Source organism: Ailuropoda melanoleuca, chromosome 14 (assembly GCF_002007445.2).
Source record: "Ailuropoda melanoleuca isolate Jingjing chromosome 14, ASM200744v2, whole genome shotgun sequence".
NCBI classification, from domain to species: Eukaryota; Metazoa; Chordata; class Mammalia; order Carnivora; family Ursidae; genus Ailuropoda; species Ailuropoda melanoleuca.
In genome coordinates, this window is record NC_048231.1 from 82438238 (window position 1) to 82459063 (window position 20826).

The 20826-nt window shown below is 49.3% G+C and overlaps 1 protein-coding gene across 1 annotated transcript in view; it reads right to left on the minus strand.

Annotated features, from left to right (window-relative positions):
* Positions 1-593: 593 nt before the first annotated feature.
* Positions 594-20826, minus strand: part of MYO5B (myosin VB) — a 353491-nt gene continuing 333258 nt past the window's right edge. The window contains exons 33-40 of the mRNA XM_034642874.1: positions 17202-17345; positions 14918-15069; positions 13228-13317; positions 11370-11520; positions 9532-9817; positions 8731-8905; positions 7107-7187; positions 594-958 (exon numbers count right to left, since the gene is read on the minus strand). Of these exons, the coding sequence (XP_034498765.1) occupies positions 806-958; positions 7107-7187; positions 8731-8905; positions 9532-9817; positions 11370-11520; positions 13228-13317; positions 14918-15069; positions 17202-17345 (1232 nt within the window). The 3' untranslated portion in view covers positions 594-805. The remainder of the gene's footprint in view (positions 959-7106; positions 7188-8730; positions 8906-9531; positions 9818-11369; positions 11521-13227; positions 13318-14917; positions 15070-17201; positions 17346-20826) is intronic.

The window sequence follows — 20826 nt, forward strand, 5'->3', positions numbered from 1 at the left end:
TTTTGTAGACTCGGGAAGCACATGGACTAGCACTGGAAACAAAGACTGTCTTTCCATGTTGCTCACACTTTAAGTTTGGGACCACAGCATTTTAAGCATGACTCTTGCATAAACCCAAGACTGTGCAAAAAGGGTGTAAGCACGTGAGGGACAGTCTACTAATTTTGCTTCAGAAACCCATCCTTAAAATGTTTGGAGGCTAGTTACACCACTGTCTCTGCATCACCAGGCATTCAAAATACTTTTGAAAAAAACTTCTCAGAAGGCCCAAGCCTTGTATTTTTGTTCTCAGAACTTCTCCCCACAAACTCATTTGCACCAGTGGTTCGCTGACCTGGGGAAATGTCACCCACTATGCAACAGCATCATGGTTATTAGTACCATTATTTGTTAAAAGTCCTCTGAAGGCAACTTACTTGACATATTTTTATTATTTTACTTTGGGCATCTTCCAGTTATATGAAAGATCAAAACTAGGCAGTTTCCATTTGAAAGATTGGCACCTTTTATATGGCCATGGGTGCTGCTGGATGGCGGTAGACGATTATAACGTGTATTCGTTTAGACTGAAATCATATACTTAAAAAAAAATCTTCCGTATTTCAAGTGTTTTTATTCTGAGCAGTATGTACAAAAAAAATAATGCCAGATGTGTCTTATTCCGTATCGTTCAGCACTCTGCACAGGCTCTCAGTCTCTGATTTGATCGACTTTTACAGATTTAACAGACCCCTAAATTCACCATACGGTAGAGGCTTCCTTCTTGCTCTCACTGGAAATTGAGCCACAGGGGGGTTGTGCCTTGTCAGACCTCGTTGAGGAACTCCAGATTGAGATACGCCGGGATGTGGATTGAGTCCATGGTCAGCGAGGACGGGTTGAATGGAAACAAAACAGGAAACATGTGCTTGGAGTCTAACAACAGCTGCTGAGGGTCATTCCGCTCTTGTAGCTGTGCCTGTCGGGAAGGGTAAGACCACGTGAAAGACCACCTAAAAATAGCCAGTTTAGGGGAACTCACTAAAGTGAATTAGCATGTATCATGGAAGTATTTGTTAAGACAATTAGGTTGGGCTTTGGGAGAACATTGCCTCCCTGTCCCTGTGGTATTTGGCAGGGAGAGGAGCCCTGGTTTCAGCTTGTTGGAGTGCAGGTGACCTTAAGCTCTCCCCAAATTCTGGCAGTCTTTAAAAAAAAACATTTCCATCTAAGAATGGAAAAATACATTTCAGGTGAAATCATATGAGAAGTACTGTAGTGAGGAGGTTAAGACTGTGGGCTCTGGAGGCAGGCAGCCTGAGCTCTGATCTGGCATTACCCTGGGCAAATTCCTGAACCTAATCTATGCCTCAGTTTCCTCATCTGTAAACTGGAATGGGGAGAGTGACATCACACAAAATGGCAGATTGGGAAGCACTGGGGCTCAGTCCCTCCATTGAAGCAGCCATTGAGCTGGAAAAAGCAACCACTATCAAATATCCTGGAATGCTGGAACCTGACTAGACACTTACGACAAGCAAGAGAGTGCCTGATGAAGGGGGAGGCTGCTGATCTCTGCTGAGGGAGCAGTAGGTGTGAACCAGCCACTCTTACCCAGTCTCTAGCCCCTGTGCAGCTGGAGGGACAGAGGCCCACACCCCTGGAGAAGCTGGCTGGTACAGTAGGGAAGGCAGTGGGACCTTGTCCTCCACAGATCTGGGTTCATGCACCTGTTGGTCTGGCATTCCTGGATGGACTGGCACATGCCTGCCTTGATTTCAGCTTCTCTTGGGATACTGTGACTTCCTCCAGTGGCATCAATTGGAAGATTTAAAGGGACACAGCCCCTCCCCTTTCCCCCTTTATTTGGAGCCAGACGTTTTAGGAAAAGTATAACAATTGAAATTAAACTTTTCAGTTCACTAAAGGGGTTCAACAGCTGCCTTGAGCAGGCAGAAGAAATGGTCAGTGAACATGAAGACAAGGCAATTGAAATTATCCAGTTTGAGTAACAGAAAGGAAAAAAAATGAATAAAAGTGAACAGAACCTGAGGGACCTGTGGGACATCATAAAGCATACCAACATATACCTCACTGTCCCAGAATAAGAGCGAAAGGAACAGCAAAAATACTTGAAGTAATGGCCAAAAACATCCCAAATCTTATGAAAGACACACACCCACCCCTCCCTAAGACTCTCAACAAACTCTAAGCAGAATAAAAAAGAGACCCAAGTAGGATCAAAAACATTCACACCGAGACACATTACAGTCAAATTATCAAAGCCCAAGAACAAAGAGGGACTCTTAAAAACAGCAAGAGAGAAAGGACTCCTCACCTACAAGGTATCCTCAAGATTACGAACAGATTTCTCCTCCGAAACCATGGAGGCCAGAAGGCAGTGGGGTAACCTATATGTCCTGAAAGAAACTCTTAGCCAAAAACTATATCCAGCAAAACTATCTTTCAAGAATGAAGGAAAAATTAAGTCACTTCCAGATAAACAGAAGCAGAGGAAACAAAAGAAAGTCCTGCAGGCTGACACGGAAGGACACTGGAAGCCGCAGAAGAAATAAACAACATAGGTAAATGGGAAGGCCAGCATGGTACTTTTGGCTTGTAACTCCTTCTTACACAATTTATACAGATGCAGAAAACAATTATGCGCTTCTGTTCATGGGACCATCATGTACAGATGTGACAGTAGCAACATAAAGGCAGGGAGAGGGATGGAGGTACGCAGCAGCAGAACACGTGTACAATTGAAACTAAGTTGGTATTTAAACTTGGTGGTTCCAAGTTTAAGATGTTAGTTGTGATCAGCAGGGTGGCCACTAAGAACGAAAAAATATACAGAAAAGGAAAGTAGGGAATCAAAATGGTACACTACAAAAACTAAATACACATAAAGGCAGTAATGAGGAAGACAAAACATAGAAGGCATACAGAAAACAAGTAGCTCCCTAGCAGAAGTGAGTCCCGTGTTGGCCCCTGGCCCCCGTCTTCTTTACAATATGCCCCTTTGTTCCCTCTCCTCGTTCACATCCTGTTAACCTCTGAACCACTAACCCAGGTGGAGCCATCCTTACACAAAGGCCCGGGAGACTAGTTAACGATGCATGCTGCCAGGAGGAAAATCCACACATCCAAATCTTGTAAAAACCCCGGTCATCTTCTACTGGCTTAAGCTATCAAAACTTTTTTTCGTTAGGAAAACTCACCACCATTGCTTTAGGCAGTGACAACATTTTGATATGTTGTAACTTTCCAGACATTTCATCATTTTCCTGTTTCAGCCAAGACCAAGAGATCTTATCTGTTGAACTCGTCCAGTATCTGCATGTTGCAGGTGACTGTCATTCACAGCACCTCTGTGTTTCTAAAGCCTTCCAGAGGGGCTGAGGTCAGTAAATAACGCAGGAGCATTTGAAAAGTGCTGGGAAACAGGTTTTTAGAACAAAATCAGTGTGAGCATAGGATTGTCAATTGATTCTACAGTGGGGGGTGGGATGCATGAAGGTGAACCTGGATAATGAATGGAAAACACTTTAAATTTCCATTTGTCAATTTAAAAACCTCCATGTGTTTGGTATCACATGAAAGGTAGGCCAAAATTTTATGTATGTATGAATGTATGAATGTATGTATTTATTGAGAGGGAGGGAATTATGCAAATGAGTGGGGGGGGAAAGGGGCAGAAGGAGAGGGAGAGAATCTCAAGCAGACTGAGTGCTGAGCACAGAGCCCTATGTGGGACTCAAACTCATGACTCTGAGACCATGACCTGAGCTGAAATCAAGGATTAGATACTCAACCGACTGAGCCACCCACACACCCTGGGCCAAAATTTTATTTTTATTTGTTTTATTATTACTATTTTTTAAGATTCCACTTATCTATTTGAGAGAGAAATTGAGAGCAGAGAGAGAGAAGCAGACTCCCCGCTGAGCAGAGAGCCTGACGTGAGGCTCGATCCCAGGACCCCGAGATCTGAGCTGAAGGCAGATGCTCAACCGACTGAGCCACCCGGGTGCCCCCCCAGGCCAAAATTTTAAAGCAATTTTAACAGTTTGAAAAAGTAGCTTGAAATGGGAAAAGTTTAGCAGAAGCAAGGACATTCAGAGACAAATAAGCAACCACTGTTACTAATTTAAGATACCAAATGGTGGCTCAGATGCGACCCTGGCAGAACGGTCTCTCTAGGATCACTGAAGTTCAACAGTCAGCTAGCTCTCAGCTTGGCTGCATTTATTATTACAAACCTGGTCACACAGCCTATGAAGGTGTACATAAAATGTGAAAGGGAAAAAGGCTCTTAAAATTGTTTCACAGCACTTAATGTCCTTCTAGTTCTCAACCTTAGGTAGATCAGTAGGCTCTATTCTTTAAAGGGTTTGAAGAAATTGTAAAGGATTGAGAGGAGGGTAGAAAAATGGGGAAAAGTTATATAATACCTACATTATTTATAATTCAGCAGGAAGAGATATGTATAGTTATTTAAAATTCACAAGGTAGTCATTTCATAGGAATTATCTGTGAGCCCTTTGGTGAGTTTAATAATCCCCTCAAATTTACATTTTTAAAGGTCAGCACGTTCTGCCCTATCACCCAAATGGTTTGCTTTAACGAGCAAACGGTATTTACCCCACATAAGATCTGTTCAAGTACAGGAAGATGGCATGGATCCTTCCACCCTTTCCCTCTGCGTATCCTCTAATTGAACATAAAACTAATTGAACGTAAAACTAATTGAACATAAAACTACAGCTGGCAAAAAAACAAAACCAAAAATTTTGATGGCATCGCCAGCCACTGAAACTGGCAGCTGAAGAGGACTCCAAATCTGACTCGGGATCTTCAGAGGCTATCTCACCAACCTCTGCTACCTTTTTCCTCTGCCCTTAATTCAAAGCCAAAGTCTGATGTGGCAAAAATTCTTCGACCTTTGGCTTGACTTCCAACTCTTCTTCTCAACAGTGCCATTGTCAACATATAAGCAGTTCCAGTTCTCCCTCTAATGTGTGTGTGTCTTAGATATTTAAAACCAGGTAAGACTTTCTGAACCTGTACTTTGGTTCGTGTACATTATCAGCACTCCACAAAAATCCGTGGGGAGTCAAGAGAGCCCAGTGGCTTCTCTTTTGTCATCAAGAGTCTTCCTCCACTTTCAGGAGCTGCCTGTAGCCATGTCCTAACTGGATCTTTTCTATCAGCACCTCCCCCTTCCTGAGGGATCTGCGTTGGTCAATCTCTGCTCTCCCTGTGCTCTGCATGTCGCTGCACTTTCTCTCCTGCCTGTAGAACAACAGCCTTCCATCTGACCTGGCGTCCTTCCCTTGACCTTCAGCCTCTGGTTTCTACCTAGACACAATGCTGAAAAGTTCATTTACTCTCTCACATAGCTGACGTTCTCGACCTCTGGATCTCTACATGGCAACGATGGAAGGCGCTCGGAATAAAACCCCAAGCATACCTCAAAGGGAATGGCTTCCCATACCCCATGTGTTCTCAAGGTTCTTGAGTGTCTTTTTGATAAACCCTTATTTTAATTTCCCTTTTCCTGACTCCCCTGATCACCTTCGTCCGTTTCTTTTTATCCTGGTTTCGTATGTTGGGATCACACCTCACTGGCTAAAGAGGCTTAGATGTTTGAGAAGGTGTTGTATCTCCTCAAGATGTCCCCACAGAGTAATGGGAGACAAGGTCGCCATCTGAGTCATCTTGATGTGATTCATTATGCGGACGCTGTCAGCTACAGTCACACATAAAACCCAGGCATTCTACCATTGCTACACCATTTGGGGTGTGAAAAATTTCCTTACATGTTGTTTTAACATTACAGTGAACTCCTGCAAGGTGTCCCAATTAATAGAGGACATTCGTGATCAATTAAATAAGATCAAGATATCCACTGATCTATTTGACAAAATTGGTAACTGGGGATCTTAAGGGATGTGATCATAATTTTGAACCTAACTTGTTTTGGGTTTATGCTATTGCACGTGCTGATGCATGTACCGTTCGTTGGCCATCATGACCCCCTGGAGCCATACCGCAAGCCCCTGGGCTGACCCCTGGATAGATTCTAACTGCCACAGCCCGCCGCCCCATTTCAGCAAGAAGCAGCCAGAGCAGTCATCGTCCGATTCCCTAACGGCAGTTAGGGTTACATTCCAGGGGCAGGAACGAGTAAGGGACAGGTGAGGCGCGGGGCGCGGGGGTGCTATGTGATCAGGCTCACAGAAATCCCCAAAATGTGGAGATGGGGGGAAACCAGAGATAAGGGGACAAATCAGACCACCCTGCCCTAGGCATGTGGGGTGGGTGTCTTTAGGATAATCACCTGTGACCAACAAAGAATAAGAGGACCCTAAAAAGGAAGTAAGCCATTGAGGGTGTTATCAACAGAGGTGTTAAAAGGATTTAAGTTCCCTGGTTAGCCTTCTATAAAAGACCAACAACCCTCAATGGCAACCCTGTTGGGACCCCTCTCACTCTAGAGAGCTTTCTGTATCTTCACTTAATAAACTTTTATCCTTTACTCAAAAAAAAAAAAAAAAAAAGTTTAGGCATTCAACCCAAATCACCTAGGGCTCAGCTTTAGGAAACTCATCTTTAAGAAAAAAAAAAAGAGAGAGACAAGACAAGAAAATCCCATCATCTCAAGACAGATTTAAGTAATCATTTCCCTAATATGTTTTCTTTCAAGCATATTCCTAAGGGCAAATATTATGAGTCTTAGAGACAAGACTGAAGAGCTTAAATTGTTTTTTTAAAATGATATTTCTTAGCTTAGTTCATGAGTGGGGTTGATATTCTGCTTACTTTGTTAATTCCACTTGGTGCATGGTAGTGGCAAATAATACTTAGACTACATGTAAAAGTTCAGTCTTTTGTGTATGTAGGTAAGTTATTCATGGGTGATATAGTTAGTATTTACCTAAAGGAAAAGCCTTAGAACATAGGGTCTTTTGGCTTAGAATATAACCAGTGATTTATTAATATACAGAAGCAAAGTTAAACTCTAAACTTCGATTTTCTTTATTATTTTCAGATGAGGGCTTAATAAAATTGCTATTAGTTTTGGACCAGGACTTTATAAAATTGATTAATATTTTAAAACTCACCTGGATTGTTCGTATAAAGGCCACGGTTACCCGTTCTTCAAATTCATTCAGGGGAGTATAAAGGTTTAAAATTTTGACAATCTGTTGGAATAAAAACAAAAGCTTAGCACAGAGCTAAAGGAACATAAGACAACTTTTGGCTTTCAAAGAATATAAGACATTGGCACAAGAGTACACTCTTCTTCAGACAGAACCCCTAACTTGGAGCTGGAGTGACGTGGAGGAGGGAGCCTACGATTAGTAAACTACAGACCAGACGCTTCGTCTGCTAGACCTGAGCCCTCTTACTGCACTCGTGTCTCCTACATCCCTACCTGCCCTGATAATGATTCCAAGAAACTGTGGCCTGAAATCCCTCAGCCTCTTATCTACTAGTAATTTAAAGGTTTTTTAAAGAGTACTGGAGATCTTACCTTAGATAATAAAAGTGTTGTCTGACCGTGCCTCCCAACCCCCAAATCACTTATAAAAGGAACAATTTTTCCTAATTGAACAGTGGATAATCTCCTGTCTGCCTACCAATTGTTTGGTGAAAGTAGCCTGCCCAAATGCAAAGCAATGCCAGTTGAATCCTAGAAGTAAACTTCGGAAAGCAAAATATATTTAAAAGGGGGATAAAGTATGAAAACTTCCAGTACATTTATAGAAAGCAGCAGTTCTCTGAAGAGTCTGGCATTTCATCCTTTAGTAGTTAGTGGGGGAGGTAAGGAAAGGTATATTTACAATATTGAGTTTGGATTTTGTTCTTTTAAGCATGATTTAACTTGGAAAGTCTGATTTCCCTGTGCTAGTCTCATTTTGTGAGGCCGCTTTGTGTTGGCCCATTTCTAAATAGGCACACTCACAATAGAGGGCAAGTCGTCTGTGTGGGGACAGGATTTATCTCTTGATAGACTGGTAACATCTCTGCAGCAGAGTCCTAGTATAGATACAATTTGGCCGGGGGAGGGCAGGGAGGAAGAGCACATTCTAATGCCTCTAGGTTCTTAATGACCGTTTAAAATAACGTCAATGGATTCTAAGTGAAAACGTGGCCATAACAAAAGTTTAGTTGTAAAGAAAGTGATTTATTTAATGCCAAAGGCATGATGCTGCCCATTTCTGAACAAAATTTAAAATTTCTAGTTAGAAACACTCCAGAACTCATTTTGTTTAAAAAATATTTTTATGTTAAAAAAACAACCAACCAGGTGTGCCTGGGTAGCTTAGTCGGTTAAACGTTCGACTCTTGGTTTGATCTCAGGGTCGTGAGATCGAGCCCCATGTGGGCTCCGTGCTGGGCATGGATCCTGTTTCAGATTCTCTCTCCCCCTCTGCCTCTGCCCTTTCCCCTCCCCCTATCAAAACCAAAAATACATTTTTATCCAAGCTTAATGCTTTGTGGGTTTACTACCTTATATTTCTATGTGAGCAAGAGGGCCCAGAGAATTATGGGGGGACTGGTGTGGCATCTTGTTCCACAGACCAAGGCGGTCTTCAGTTCACCCATGAACACTCTGTCTGTGACAGCTTCTGTCGTGTCATTGGGGGGCCACGAAGTCTGTGTGTGCACCGCACACCAGACAAGCCGCCGGCGGGAACGGGCTTGGCCGGGAAGGTGGGCCTGCTGGCTTCCGGGCCGTACCTGCTGCGTGCTGAGAGAGGTGCACAGGGAGCAGATGGCCTCCGCGTCCTCCGGGGTCTTCTTCTTCAACTGCAGGAGCTGGGCTGCTTGGATCAGGGGTTCCATGGTCTGGACGGCTCCGCTCTGCTGAAGGTTCCTTCCCCGAAGCCACTCTTCGAGTTGGCTTATGTTGTACCTTAGACACAGGACACAGTGAGCTGTGTTAGGCCAGGGCTCCTAACACACTGGGATGAGCACACCTGCTGTGTTCACGGTGCCACCCGCAGCAAACAGTGGCATCATTCTCTTCACCCTCAGGAGCTCACGTGGAGCAAAAGCTTGAAGAGGACCTGGCGCTCAGTAACGTTGTGCCAGATGACTACGTTTAGTCATCCAGCGGGTGTTTAACATCAAGCAGAGATGGGGTACGCGGAGTGTCTGTGCTGTTAATGGGAGAATGAGGCATTCGATCTGTTGAATCGAAGCAACTGATATTTAACACCCACAAACATATTTATACTTCGACGCCAGCCTCTGTGAGTCTGTAAACTCACTGACGTTTCCTTCCGACCTATCCATGTTGTCTTTAGGGTATGTAAAGATCTTTCAAGCTCTGAACTAATTTGTTTACCAGATCACCCGTCTTGGTGTGGAATTCCACCAACAAACGAAAGGGCAATGGAACTGTGTCTCACGCTCACTGTGACAAGGACCATCAGTTAGGTCTGGACTTCACTGTCAGACAAAGGTCTTGGGCTCAGACTCCAGCTGGCGGGTGCAGGCCCCTCCAGCCACGTGGCTCGGGCCGGGCGCCCCTCCTACCTGAGCTGCATGCCGGTGCTCCAAGAGCAGACGTCCTTCCGCAGGAGCAGGTTGTTGAGGGTCACGGCGTTGACCATGTAGAAGAGCTGCTTGAACACCTGCAGGATGATCTCAGGGTCCAGGCCCTGGTCGCGCATGACCGTGTGGAAGGAATTCAGCTGGCGGATGACGGCTTCCAGGCAGTAGGAGTTGTCCCCGTCTACCATGCTGGAGGAGCGCTTCCGGTAGCCCGTTGGCTTCACGCCAGATAGACCCTGAATGCTCTCATTTTCCAACATGGCAGAGACTGAAAGAAAAGCATGATTGGAGAAGCTGGCATATTCCCCAGGGAAGATCTATTTTTGGACCACTCAGATCATTTAGTGCTTTAGGCTCTGGTGATGGCACCATCCACTGGTATACAATGTTGACGTGCTCAGAAATTCACAGCATTTAGTGTCGGATTTCTAATGTGTTGGTGTCTATATGGAATAAGGTTTCCATATAGAAATCCTGGGCCAAATCTGTAGACCAAATTTGCACTTAAATTCATTAGTGATGGGACAAAGTGATGGCATGTACCAACTTAGTTCTGTACTGGTTTCTGTGCCAAGTCCAAAGTTTGAGAATTGAGCAACTTGGGTCTAGTCCCGGCCCACCCACTGACTTGGCTCTGGACCCTGAGATCATCCTACTAATGTTCAAATAGTTTTTTTTTTTTTTTAAGATTTTATTCATTTATTCAACAGAGATAGAGACAGCCAGCGAGAGAGGGAACACAAGCAGGGGGAGTGGGAGAGGAGGAAGAAGCAGGCTGCTAGTGGAGGAGCCTGATGTGGGGCTCAATCCCAGAACGCCGGGATCACGCCCTGAGCCGAAGGCAGATGCTTAACAACTGCGCCACCCAGGCGCCCCCAAACAGCTCTTTTCCATGAACCACTGACCATATAAATCTTAGGTTAGCTGGTCTTATTACACTTATTAAACAATGTTTAACTGTGTGCCTGGGGCTTTATGCTCAGTATTTCTTTCCATCTCCCAACAACCCATTTCCTGATGAGGAAATTGTGGCATACGGAAGTTAAATTACTTGCCCAAAGTCACAACACTAGGAGTTGGCAGGGGCCAGGATCTGAACCCAGGGGTGTCCAACTTCAGAACTGATGCTCTTTGCCATCTCATTCTTTGGAGTCATGAAGTATCCCCAGTGCTCCCTGTGCCTGGTACGTCCTAAGAAGCCTCTCAGGAGTCAGAACTTGGAATGAACCTTATCCTAGATGATAGATTTCTGGACAGCAACGGAGCACTCTGTCCGACCGGGATCACCTGTAACCTATTTGTATTGTAAGAACCCAAGGGGAAGCTTTACAACATAGGCACAGGGGACAATTCCCTCCCCAGCCTTCATGGAGCATCCCGAGTGATGCGTGTATGTGTGTGCGTGTCATTTTTAACTTAAAAAACAACGGCTCTTATGTTTCAGTTCTGATTTCATGCTAAGTGTCCAAGTATACTGCTTTGGACAGAGTGTTCAATGAATCCTTACTGCATGAGTACTTGCTACTGTGTTGCTTCATGTGCACGTGCTTAATGCTTTTTTTCCTGAATAAAGTGTACATATGGGTATGAGGATTATATTTTTTCACCGTATGTGCATTTATACCTTTTAAATTTATGTTTGTTACCCATGGAAGATTCCATAGCTCTTTCTGAGAACACACCTCCTCACGGCCTTCAGTGGGAAGGTTCCGGTTTTCTGGAGGCCACACCTAAGATATTGGCTTCCTTGAAAGCGGGCAGTGTTCACCATCGTTTCTGACCCTACAATGAGTGCTGGAGATCTCCTGCTGCCAGCTTACCTATCATAGGCTGCAACACACCCTCAGCGATTTTAATGAGTTGCTGGTAGATCTGAATGGAAAGGTCACTCAGCACCTGACGGTATTCGGTGAGGTCAAAGTTCTTAAGACAGTGCTCATTCTGCTTGGCAGTATTCTGAGTCATGAAGCCCTGCAGAGAGAGAGGGTGCTTTACCGAGGCTCGGCGGTCTGCCGGGCTCAGCAGGACTTCCGGGCCTCTGTCACATTCATGACACCCTATCTGTGGGGCTTCACCATGCTCTGTTAATATGATGTTCCACCAGAGCCTGTCAGTTCCTAGAGGCCTCAGTGGTGGCCCTTGAATTGGAAGGCAGAGCAAAAACTCAGCATGATAGAAAAGCTGGAGCTGCTAAATCATTCAGTCCACACCGCGAGGCTGTGATTTCCCCGCAGCAGCAAACCCAGGTTGGTAGTAGATTCAGGGACAGAGGGATTCATCCCGATTCTCTGTCCCATTCTTCCCCTAACAGACCAGGTTACTTTACAATGTGAAATACACAGCCACTGAAGGAGTAGGACCTTGGGTCAGATTAAGATTTAATAATGAGAAATTCTACATAGATTCTATTGTTGGGTATCAGAATTAATAGATTAACGGAAATGATTTCACAGCTACAGCCCCATGTCCTCTTAGCTTTCTATACTAACAAGAGGAAATAATGTTGTTAAGAGAACTGCTAATATGGAAAGGATTCATGTGACCAACATCCCTTTGTATTCAGGCCAAGGTAAACGGAGAGCAGCCAAAAAGATCAGTGTCTTCAAAAGGGTGGCCGTTGCCAGCAAAGCCGCTCAAACCAGGTCACATTGCCAAGCATTTTTTTAAATAAAAACTAAAAAGCAGGTGAAAGAGGGAATCGCTGTGACAGCTAAGATACATATTTTCCTCCCTCTTTATTTAGACTACACAGACCTGGCTATACTGGGCTTTGGGTCTTAAGCCCCCCACTATGTTTACTCTCAATAAAAGCAAAAAAGAAGGGGAGAAAGGAAAAGTCAAGGCAACTCCCCAGGGGCCTGGGAGTGGTGTCTGGGGTGAGGTGGGGTTCTTACTGGGGAAACCAGATTGAGGACGTGCCCTGTGTCACCGAGCTACTGGGCTAAATGCAGAGTGTGGGCACGGTTCTTTCAGGGACTGGTGTTGGGAATGGTGGGTTCCAGACGAAGCTGGGCCCTTGAGGTCCAGAGTAGAATATGACATAATGCAGTCCGTTGGGCTGCAGGTCGAGGAACCAAATTTGGTTAGAAGTATGAAGCTGGGCCTTAAGGTCCAGGGGTACAAAGGTAGTTTGATCATGTCATGCCTCTTCTCGGTGTCAGCCTTAAAATGGACAAACTACTTGGTTGGCTTAGGAGACAGACTTCATGCATCAGACAACCGACCGAGCTTTCTTTGGGCTCTTCCAGGGCTGCTTCCAAAATTTAAGGTCACAAGGATCTCCCTGGAGAGTCCCAGGGGCTCTTGGATAAAGGATGGCTTATGTAAACTCATTTCCCCCACCAACTCTACTTACTCGATTCTGGGTACTTTCCAGGGCTCCTGGGATTGTCCTGTGGCCTGCCTACCCCTGCGTCTAGCTACCAGGTAGAGGCAGGCGTGCCCAGAGCCCGAGGTCCCAGAGGGCCCTCCACAGACCTTACAGCCTCTCCTCCGGTAGAACCACATTTGGACAGAGCAGGGCTGCCTTCCACGACACCCCTGATCTCTGAGCGGAGATCTGCCCTGAAGCAGAACACACATGGCTGTGTCCAAGGAGATGAGGATCTGACGGAGGCTTTGGGGCAGTTTAATGGTTTCTAAGAGCCCTTTAGGAGCTGGGCTTATCTTAGCACTCACCTCATCCCCACTATACTGCTTCAAACAATGAAGGAGACGGCAGGTGTTGGATAACCAGAATGACGTCATCTCGAAGTCCTCATTGTGCTTCTGTGAAAAGAAACAGACATTCCTCGTTATGAGTAGTGGCTCCCATCTGGTTAAATGCTCACCTGGCACCTCTCGTTCCAGGTTTCCAAAATTACACAGCATGCCCCAAGCAGGCACGATGGCCCGTCATGAAAAGGAGATCCACGGTCAAGGGGCTGCGTTAGCATTCCCCCGCTACTGGGGAGGGCACAGAGACCCTCCCCCCCCACCCACCCGGTTCCCTGACCGGGCGCACACCTGTGCAGCCCTGGGCTGTATGCTAACCCCTGGGCAGCTGGCCCTGGCAGGCTCTGAACTGTCAGCGATCCAACCTAAGAGACAGGAAGAGCATGCCAGTGAAATTCTGGTACCCATTTATCTAGAGATCAGATGTCCCGTGGTTTCAACCCTCTGGAAAATGACTGTAAACCGTAACTTGGTGAAAAAGGCTGCAGCACAGCCTGAAGAGCTACGGCACAGTTTCCATCCTAAGGCCAATGACGGCCCAGAGCTTATTTTGTCAGCCCAAACTGCCCCTGTTCAAATGTCAGAGGTGGGAGCTTTGACGACAATAAAACAAGGGGGTCGAACAGAAAGTGACAGATAGGGCTGGGCCTGCTAGTGGAGCCGGGTGATTAGGGAAGGTTTCCCTGAGGCAGTGACCTCTCAAGTCAGCCCTCGATGTGCCCATACTGGCACAAGCCCCCGGACAGAGCTCATGTTAGGGGTCGAGGCAGGAGACTCAGACCTGAAAGTCACCACATGTCTGTTTGGAGCCAGGAGCGGGTAAAACTGGGCAGGAGGTGCGATTACTGAAACAAAGCTGGCATGAAGCTAGAAGCCAGGGGCTGGTGTGACACACCCCCAGAAGGGAGAGGAAGGCAGGCGACAGAGGTCAGGACTCATTGCTTTTGAGGACGGCCTGCATCCCCAAGTGGCAGTGCGTGTGAGGATGGACGGCGGTCTCTGAGAGCAATGCCGCTTGGGGCTTGGGCCTGGAAGGAGGAATAAATATAAATCTCTCTTCTGGAGGGCGGATCTCCCTCAAAAATCTGACCTCTCACCATAGCTTCTATGCAGTCTGGCCTCACCTCCCTGCGGGCCAGCCTCTTACTGTAGGGGCTGTCCCTACACTGGTAAGGGCCTCGTCCCTTCAGCTGGCGTTCCTCCAGTGCCCTGGATGCAGCCCTGTGTGCAGCCCTGTCCCGGCCTGGGGCCTCCTCACTTTGGAAGCTGATAAATGCCGGCCCCCTTCCTCATGCCACCATCCTGCCTGGGCGCAGGCAGACAGCTCCTTGGAAAGGTCTGGGAGAAGGCCTATATTCAGGTGGTGTTCCTGAATGTCATTGCAGGACAGGGTCAGTCCTGCCTCGAGCACGGCACAATGTCCTCCTAGCACCTCTCGTCAAGGCTTTTGAAAGCACCAGGGTTCCCTGGAGGTGGCCGGATGCAACACTGGATTTCCAAGCCTGAGCAGCCCAGTGCCACTGGCTGGCTGCGCTTCTAGCATTCTCCTTCAGAGCTGCAGAGGCAAGGAAGGCCTGGGCAGAGCCGAGCTATGCGCAGGGGTGGGCTTCCCTCCATTCACCGCCGACCACCGCCTCCGGCGCGGGGCACCTACCTTCAGGACTTTCTTGATGCCGTTGATGGTGGAGGTCAGCAAGGAGTGCACCTTGAGGTCGTCGTTGATGTAATCGGCGTGCCTGACGCACATGTAGAGGACGTAAGCAGGAAGGCAGGGCACGGTGCCCGCCAGCGTCTGCGGCTTCAGCTCTGGCAGCGACAAGCAGCGACAGTTAGATTCTAGCCGATGCCTGGGGCTCCGCCAAGCCTGCTCTGGTTTGTTTGTTTTTTAGGATTTTCTTTACTTATTTGAGGGAGAGAATGAACGAGAGGGAACACAAACTGGGGAAGAGGCAGAGGGAGAGGGAGAAGCAGACTCCTCGCTGAGCAGGGAGCCCGATGCGGGGCTCGATCCCAGGACCCTGAGATCATGACCTGAGCCGAAGGCAGACGCTTAGCCGACTGAGCCACCCAGGTGCCCCTGAAATACATATATTTTCATATTTTCCTGTAACAATAACTTCTCATGGGGGGTGCTAGAGAAGGAGTAGGGGAGAAGCTGCCTAGGATACACAGATACCTTCTGACGTCGAGCCCTAGTTTCAAACTAGTTAAAAACTCCAAACTCACAAAAACACATTCCTAATTGTTTGGACTAGAATAACAACGCAGGCTCCGAATGCCCTCTCCTTACGACATGAAGGAAAAGAGCCCGCAGGTAGCTCCCTGCCCAGTTTTCCACACGGAGGGCCCCGCCCTTGGCGCTGAGCAGGGGTGCGGGCCAGGGGCAGGGAGGCGGCTCCCCAGCCAGCAAGAGTCCGGGGCGGCTGCGCCCCGCAGCAGCGCTTCCAGCAGCCGGCACAACGGGCTCTTCACGGCCGACTGCAAGTGCAGCTTCTGGGAGAACTCAGCGAACCGCACGTTCCCAAAGACAGAGCCCATGGCCAGGGCCCGGAAGGCCACAGGGGCCTTTAGCCCGCTTAACTATCAGTCTGGAAACAATGTACCTGGCAGAAGCTGCCCAGATATCCCCAGAGCCAGGAACAGATCAAGGAGGCTGCTGAGTGGCCACAGCCACCCTCCTCCCGCACCCAGAGTGCCACGGCCTGATGCCAGTCTCCCCCACCTCTCCACTGACTGGTGGCCTGACCCACGTAGAGCCTGCAAACAGCCTGTCCCGTCCTGGAATGTCCTATTGGGATCTGAGTCCCGTTTCCCATAGACTCGCTTGGTCTGCCCAGCGAAGCGTTAGTGTCTTGGGGACAGGGCCGATGGCTCTACACTTCTCTACCCTCCACAGCAAGTAGCCCGCGCTGGGGACCTAGGAGGAGGTCAAATAACGTCTTGGCATTCGTTTGCATGACGAGAGGGAAGGGGGCTGGGCGCGGCGTGCAGGCAGCTTAGCGGCAGAGGGCCTTGTCGGGGCCACCTGAGCAGGGACAGTGGGAGAGAGCCACCCGCCTGCTGGCACAAGCAGACTCATTAGCTTCTGACTCTAACGTTGGGAACTTTAAGTTTCATTCACCAGAGATGAAAGGCTCATTCCTAGCAGCATTAGAGTAAGACGTAGCCTATTGAGGGAAGAGAGGACTCCGTCAAATTGCTGGACAACTCTAGGGGGAATGAACCTTCATAAAAAGAGCCAAAATACTCAGTTACTGAAAATACCCAAAGCAAAGAACGGAAGCAAAATCTGCCCTAGCCTGGAGTCACCCCTGCTTCTGCAGCGCTCGGCCCTCGGCAAGGTGCTCAGCAGGGTGGGACCTTGGCAAACTCACATTCCTCTAAAATAACGTTTACCTCTTAGTTGGCCTTCCAGCGCCCCTGCAAAGCGGCTTCAGAGCTGTCATGCGGAGCAGGGTCTGAGGCTTTAGCATAGCACTTTCTCCTGTCATGTTTCCCATCTGTTGTATTTCCCACATCCCCATTTTACAGAACATGTAAGGCTCCAAGTCGTGGAGCTCGTGGCTCGGGGGCCAGAGGACCAGGCTGCCCAAGAGTCTTCTTTTTTCCATCCAGGCATCTCTCCTCCACGCCTCCTCCCCCTACCCTGCGGGCAGCTGCCGTACTGAGCCAGGAAAGGCAGGCATGGGGAAGCCAGACAGAGCTGGGGCTGGCGAGGAGAGCCGCTCGTGCTGTCCCCACAGCATCACAGCATCGCCTGGGAGCTGGTTAGAAAGGCAACCCTGTGAAGGGAGGGGGGTGGAGGGCCGAGTATGGGTGGGAGGTGGGGTGGGGGTGGGGCAGGTGCGGGATGCAGAGTAGGGGGAGGGTTATGTTGGGTTGGCAGTGGAGTTGGGGGAGGAGGGGAGAGGGGCTGGAATGACACAGAGGGTCCTGACCTGTCACCAGGTTCCGAATGAGAAGGGCCTCGTCTTCCTTGTGGTACTCCAGCATGCCCTGGAAGTCCTTCTCCTTCCGCTGGACAGTGACCTGCCTGTTGAGCTCATGGCGCCTCCGCTCACTCTGGGCCAGGGCCTGGGCAGCTGGGCAGGAAAGAGACAGGGAGCGTGAGTAGAGACCTCCAGGCTGTAGGCCTGAGAGGTAGGGATGTCTTAGGTCAGTGGCATTTGTTTGGGTCTGGGGACCCAGCATCTGGGTTCTCTGAGCTCCTACACCCCTTACGTGGTCAGCTCAGACCCCACTCCAAGTGTGACCCAAGGAACTTAGCACCAGGTACGAGGGTCCCCGCAGGATGAGGGTAGGGAAGACACCCCACCAGGCAGGCAGACCAGAGAAAACCTGGGAAGGACATAAGGCACAACCCATCCTACCAGGCCACTGTGTCTTCCCACCCAGCTCTAAGAAATGGGGTTGCCGTCTGTCTGTGAGGATGCCCTGGGCCCCGGCCAGGCCCGCCCAACCACGTTCCCTGTGTATGGCCACAGGGCAGCTGCCATGACAGCTGCAAGACAACACCAGGTGTGCACAGCCCGGGCACTGTCTCTGACCCGTGGACAGTGGAGCAGGATGGTACCAGCCGCAGAGCAGGAAACGGTCTCCAGCCCCCAGAGGCAGAGCAAGGAGCAGGGCTGCTAAATGCGGTCTTTCCAACAATGTAAGGAATTATTCAAGAGGTGTTTTAATGGTGTGGTTGGGGGTACAAAGGCCTTGTCAGCCCTCGCTCAGGACTTCCATTGGCTATGGAAGCAGGGGCAGGGTGGTGGGCTTCTGAGGGCTATCTCCTAGCGTGTCTGAGGGTGTGCTATGAACAGGCACTGTTCTAAGCACAGCAGTGGATAAGACAGTATCCAACCACAGACCCACCAGTCCAGCTAAGGAGACACATCTCTACATTTAATTGGAAACATGTATTACAGTGCAACTTGGCCCGGTGCCGAGCCCCCAGTGTGGAGCGTGGGTGGTGATGAGGCTGGACAGACTGATGGAGCTCTTAAGGGAGGAGAAGGGTTGAAGGATGGGCAGAACCTTAACAACCAGGTGGGAAGGAGCTGATCCACCCATCCACCAGGCCCCAGGTCATACAAGGCTCTGGGTGGCACAGGAGAGGAGTGGGGAGAGCTGGTGAGGCGCAGTGGGACAGGGAGCATTGCATTCCACAGGGAAAGAGGAGGTGACTGGACACAGCAGCAGGGGCACAGGTGGGGAACCTGGAGGGTCCTGTAGTCATGGGGGAGCTGCGGGGGGGAAGGGGTGGGCAAATGATAGGTCTTCAAGACTGAACAAAAGAGAGAAGCCTGAAGCCTGAGTGACCAGGAATATGAGAACTCAAAGATAACAGAGAGACTCAGGGATGGAGAGGGGCTAAGCAGAACAGATAGCCCTGGGGGCGCCTGGGTGGTGCAGTTCTTAAGCGTCTGCCTTTGGATCAGGGCGTGATCCCAGCCTTCTGGGATCGAGCCCCACATCAGGCTCCTCCGCTAGGAGCCTGCTTCTTCCTCTCCCTCTCCCCCTGCTTGTGTTCCCTCTCTCACTGGCTGTCTCTGTCAAATAAATAAATAAAATCTTAAAAAAAAAAAAAAAAAGAACAGATAGCCCTGGCCTCACAGAGCCACCTCCTATGCCCAGAGCAGCAGGCCAGAGCAGCAGGGGGACATAACCAGGTGATTAAACAAATGACCCCTGCATTGGGTGCTGCGTCCAGAAGCACTTGGTATTAGGACAGCAAGAGATGGGACTCAAGCCCTGAGGACACAGCTCTTGAGATGAGAGTAAAAGGATGAGGGGGTGGGGATCCATGTGGTGGTGGGGGACGGGGGATACAGGCAGTAAGGGGACAAGGGAGGAGTCCATGCCAGGTGGCATGTGCCTAGAAGGGCTGGGGAGTGACAGATTTATAGCAAGGAGTCAGAGGCAGAAAACATTCTGGATGTTTCTAGAAGAAAATTTAAACCCGCCTGACCTTTCTGGACCAGATTCCAGTTTGGAAATTTAATCACAGGATTGACCCCTCTCCTTCCTGATTACCCGTCACATGGAATGAGCCCCTGTGGTCAGGATCCATGTGTTATTTGCATTTTTTCCACACCAAAAAGCTTTGCCTCCCCGCTTTAAGCCCCTTGAGGGCAAGGCCACAGGGCCACTGTCTCGGTGTGGAGCTCAGAGTAAGCCCCCAAACACCCGACGAATTTACGTATTTTAGCCCAGATTCTGGCCAGTTGAGAATGTGTGAGCTCGTGGGGTCTGACTTAGTCTACCCCACGGCTGGACTGGGCACAGGCGCCCGAGAACGGGCGAAACAGGAAGAGTGTGCAGAGGGCAGCGGGCAGTCCGTTCCCTTCCCTCACTCGTGACTGAGTGGACGCGTGCCTCACCGCACGCAGACGCACACGCCTTACCTTCGAGGTCCTGGACCTTCTTCATGTAAATCTTCAGTTGTTTCTTGAGCTTCCTCTCATTCTTTTCCAGCTTTTCTACCAGTTCTTTGAGGTCCTAAAACCAGGAGGCAGCATTGTGAGAACAGACGAGCCAGCCCTGGAGGGCAGGGGGCCGAATCCTGGGGCCCGGCATGGCCCTGCGGCGGCCACCAACCCCAGTCCTAAACCCTCGCTGACAGTGCTTTCTAGAGTCTCTGCTCCTGCTACAGGGCCGAGGACGCAAACGCCGCCCAGTCAGCTAAAGGCCATTGCTGGCCCCATCTCCGTCCAGAACACGACTTCCCAGAGTGGGACCCACTGGGCGACGTCACTCACCAGGTTCTCATTGGTGAGCCGGGAGATCTCCTGCTGGACACCGAACTCCACCTGGGCCTCTGGGGACAGGAGCAGCGTCTGGCAGAAGGTCTGCTGCTGCTTGTCCAGCTCCTCCTTCAGGGCCTCCACCTGCACCTTGAGACCCTGCACCTCCTCTTCGTGCTCGCGGCTCTGGGCCTGCAGCTGCGCCTCCAGCAACCTGCCGTGGGGCAAGGAGGGCAGGTGAGCGCGGGGCTCAGGTCGGCGCCCCGTGTGAGGGGCCACAGACGGACATGCGACAGGAGAGCAGCCAAGCACACAGCAGCAGCAACTGCACGAACCCAACAGGGGAGGGACCCGAGGGGGACAGATCGGCAAGCAGGCCGGCCTGTCCTCTCTGAGGAAGGGAACGCGGGGCCAAACGCGCACCCCTGCTCTGAGGCCTTTTTCCTGACACCCCCCCCCATTCCGTTCCTCGTCCCACGCAGGCGATTGGTTTGGGATTGAGAGATCGTCTCCGTGTCAAAATGTCATCTGCAGAAATACACTTCTTACAGCTTCGTTCACACAGAAGTATCCACACCAGCCCAAACCTCACAAGAACCTCCTTGTGAAGACAAAAAACCCGAGGAGGCTGAACTAATTATAGCCTGCATATCCTCCCCACAGATTATCTGCACGTTTTAGAAAGGCAACACATTAGCCCCTTCCTTTTTCCCTTCACCACCACTACCCTCTACCCCCACTTTATCTGTGGCCATAAATACACAGTTTTTTTTTTCTAGTCGAAACGGAAATTAACTCTTGGCGAATGATCTCAGGGGAGGTTTAAGAT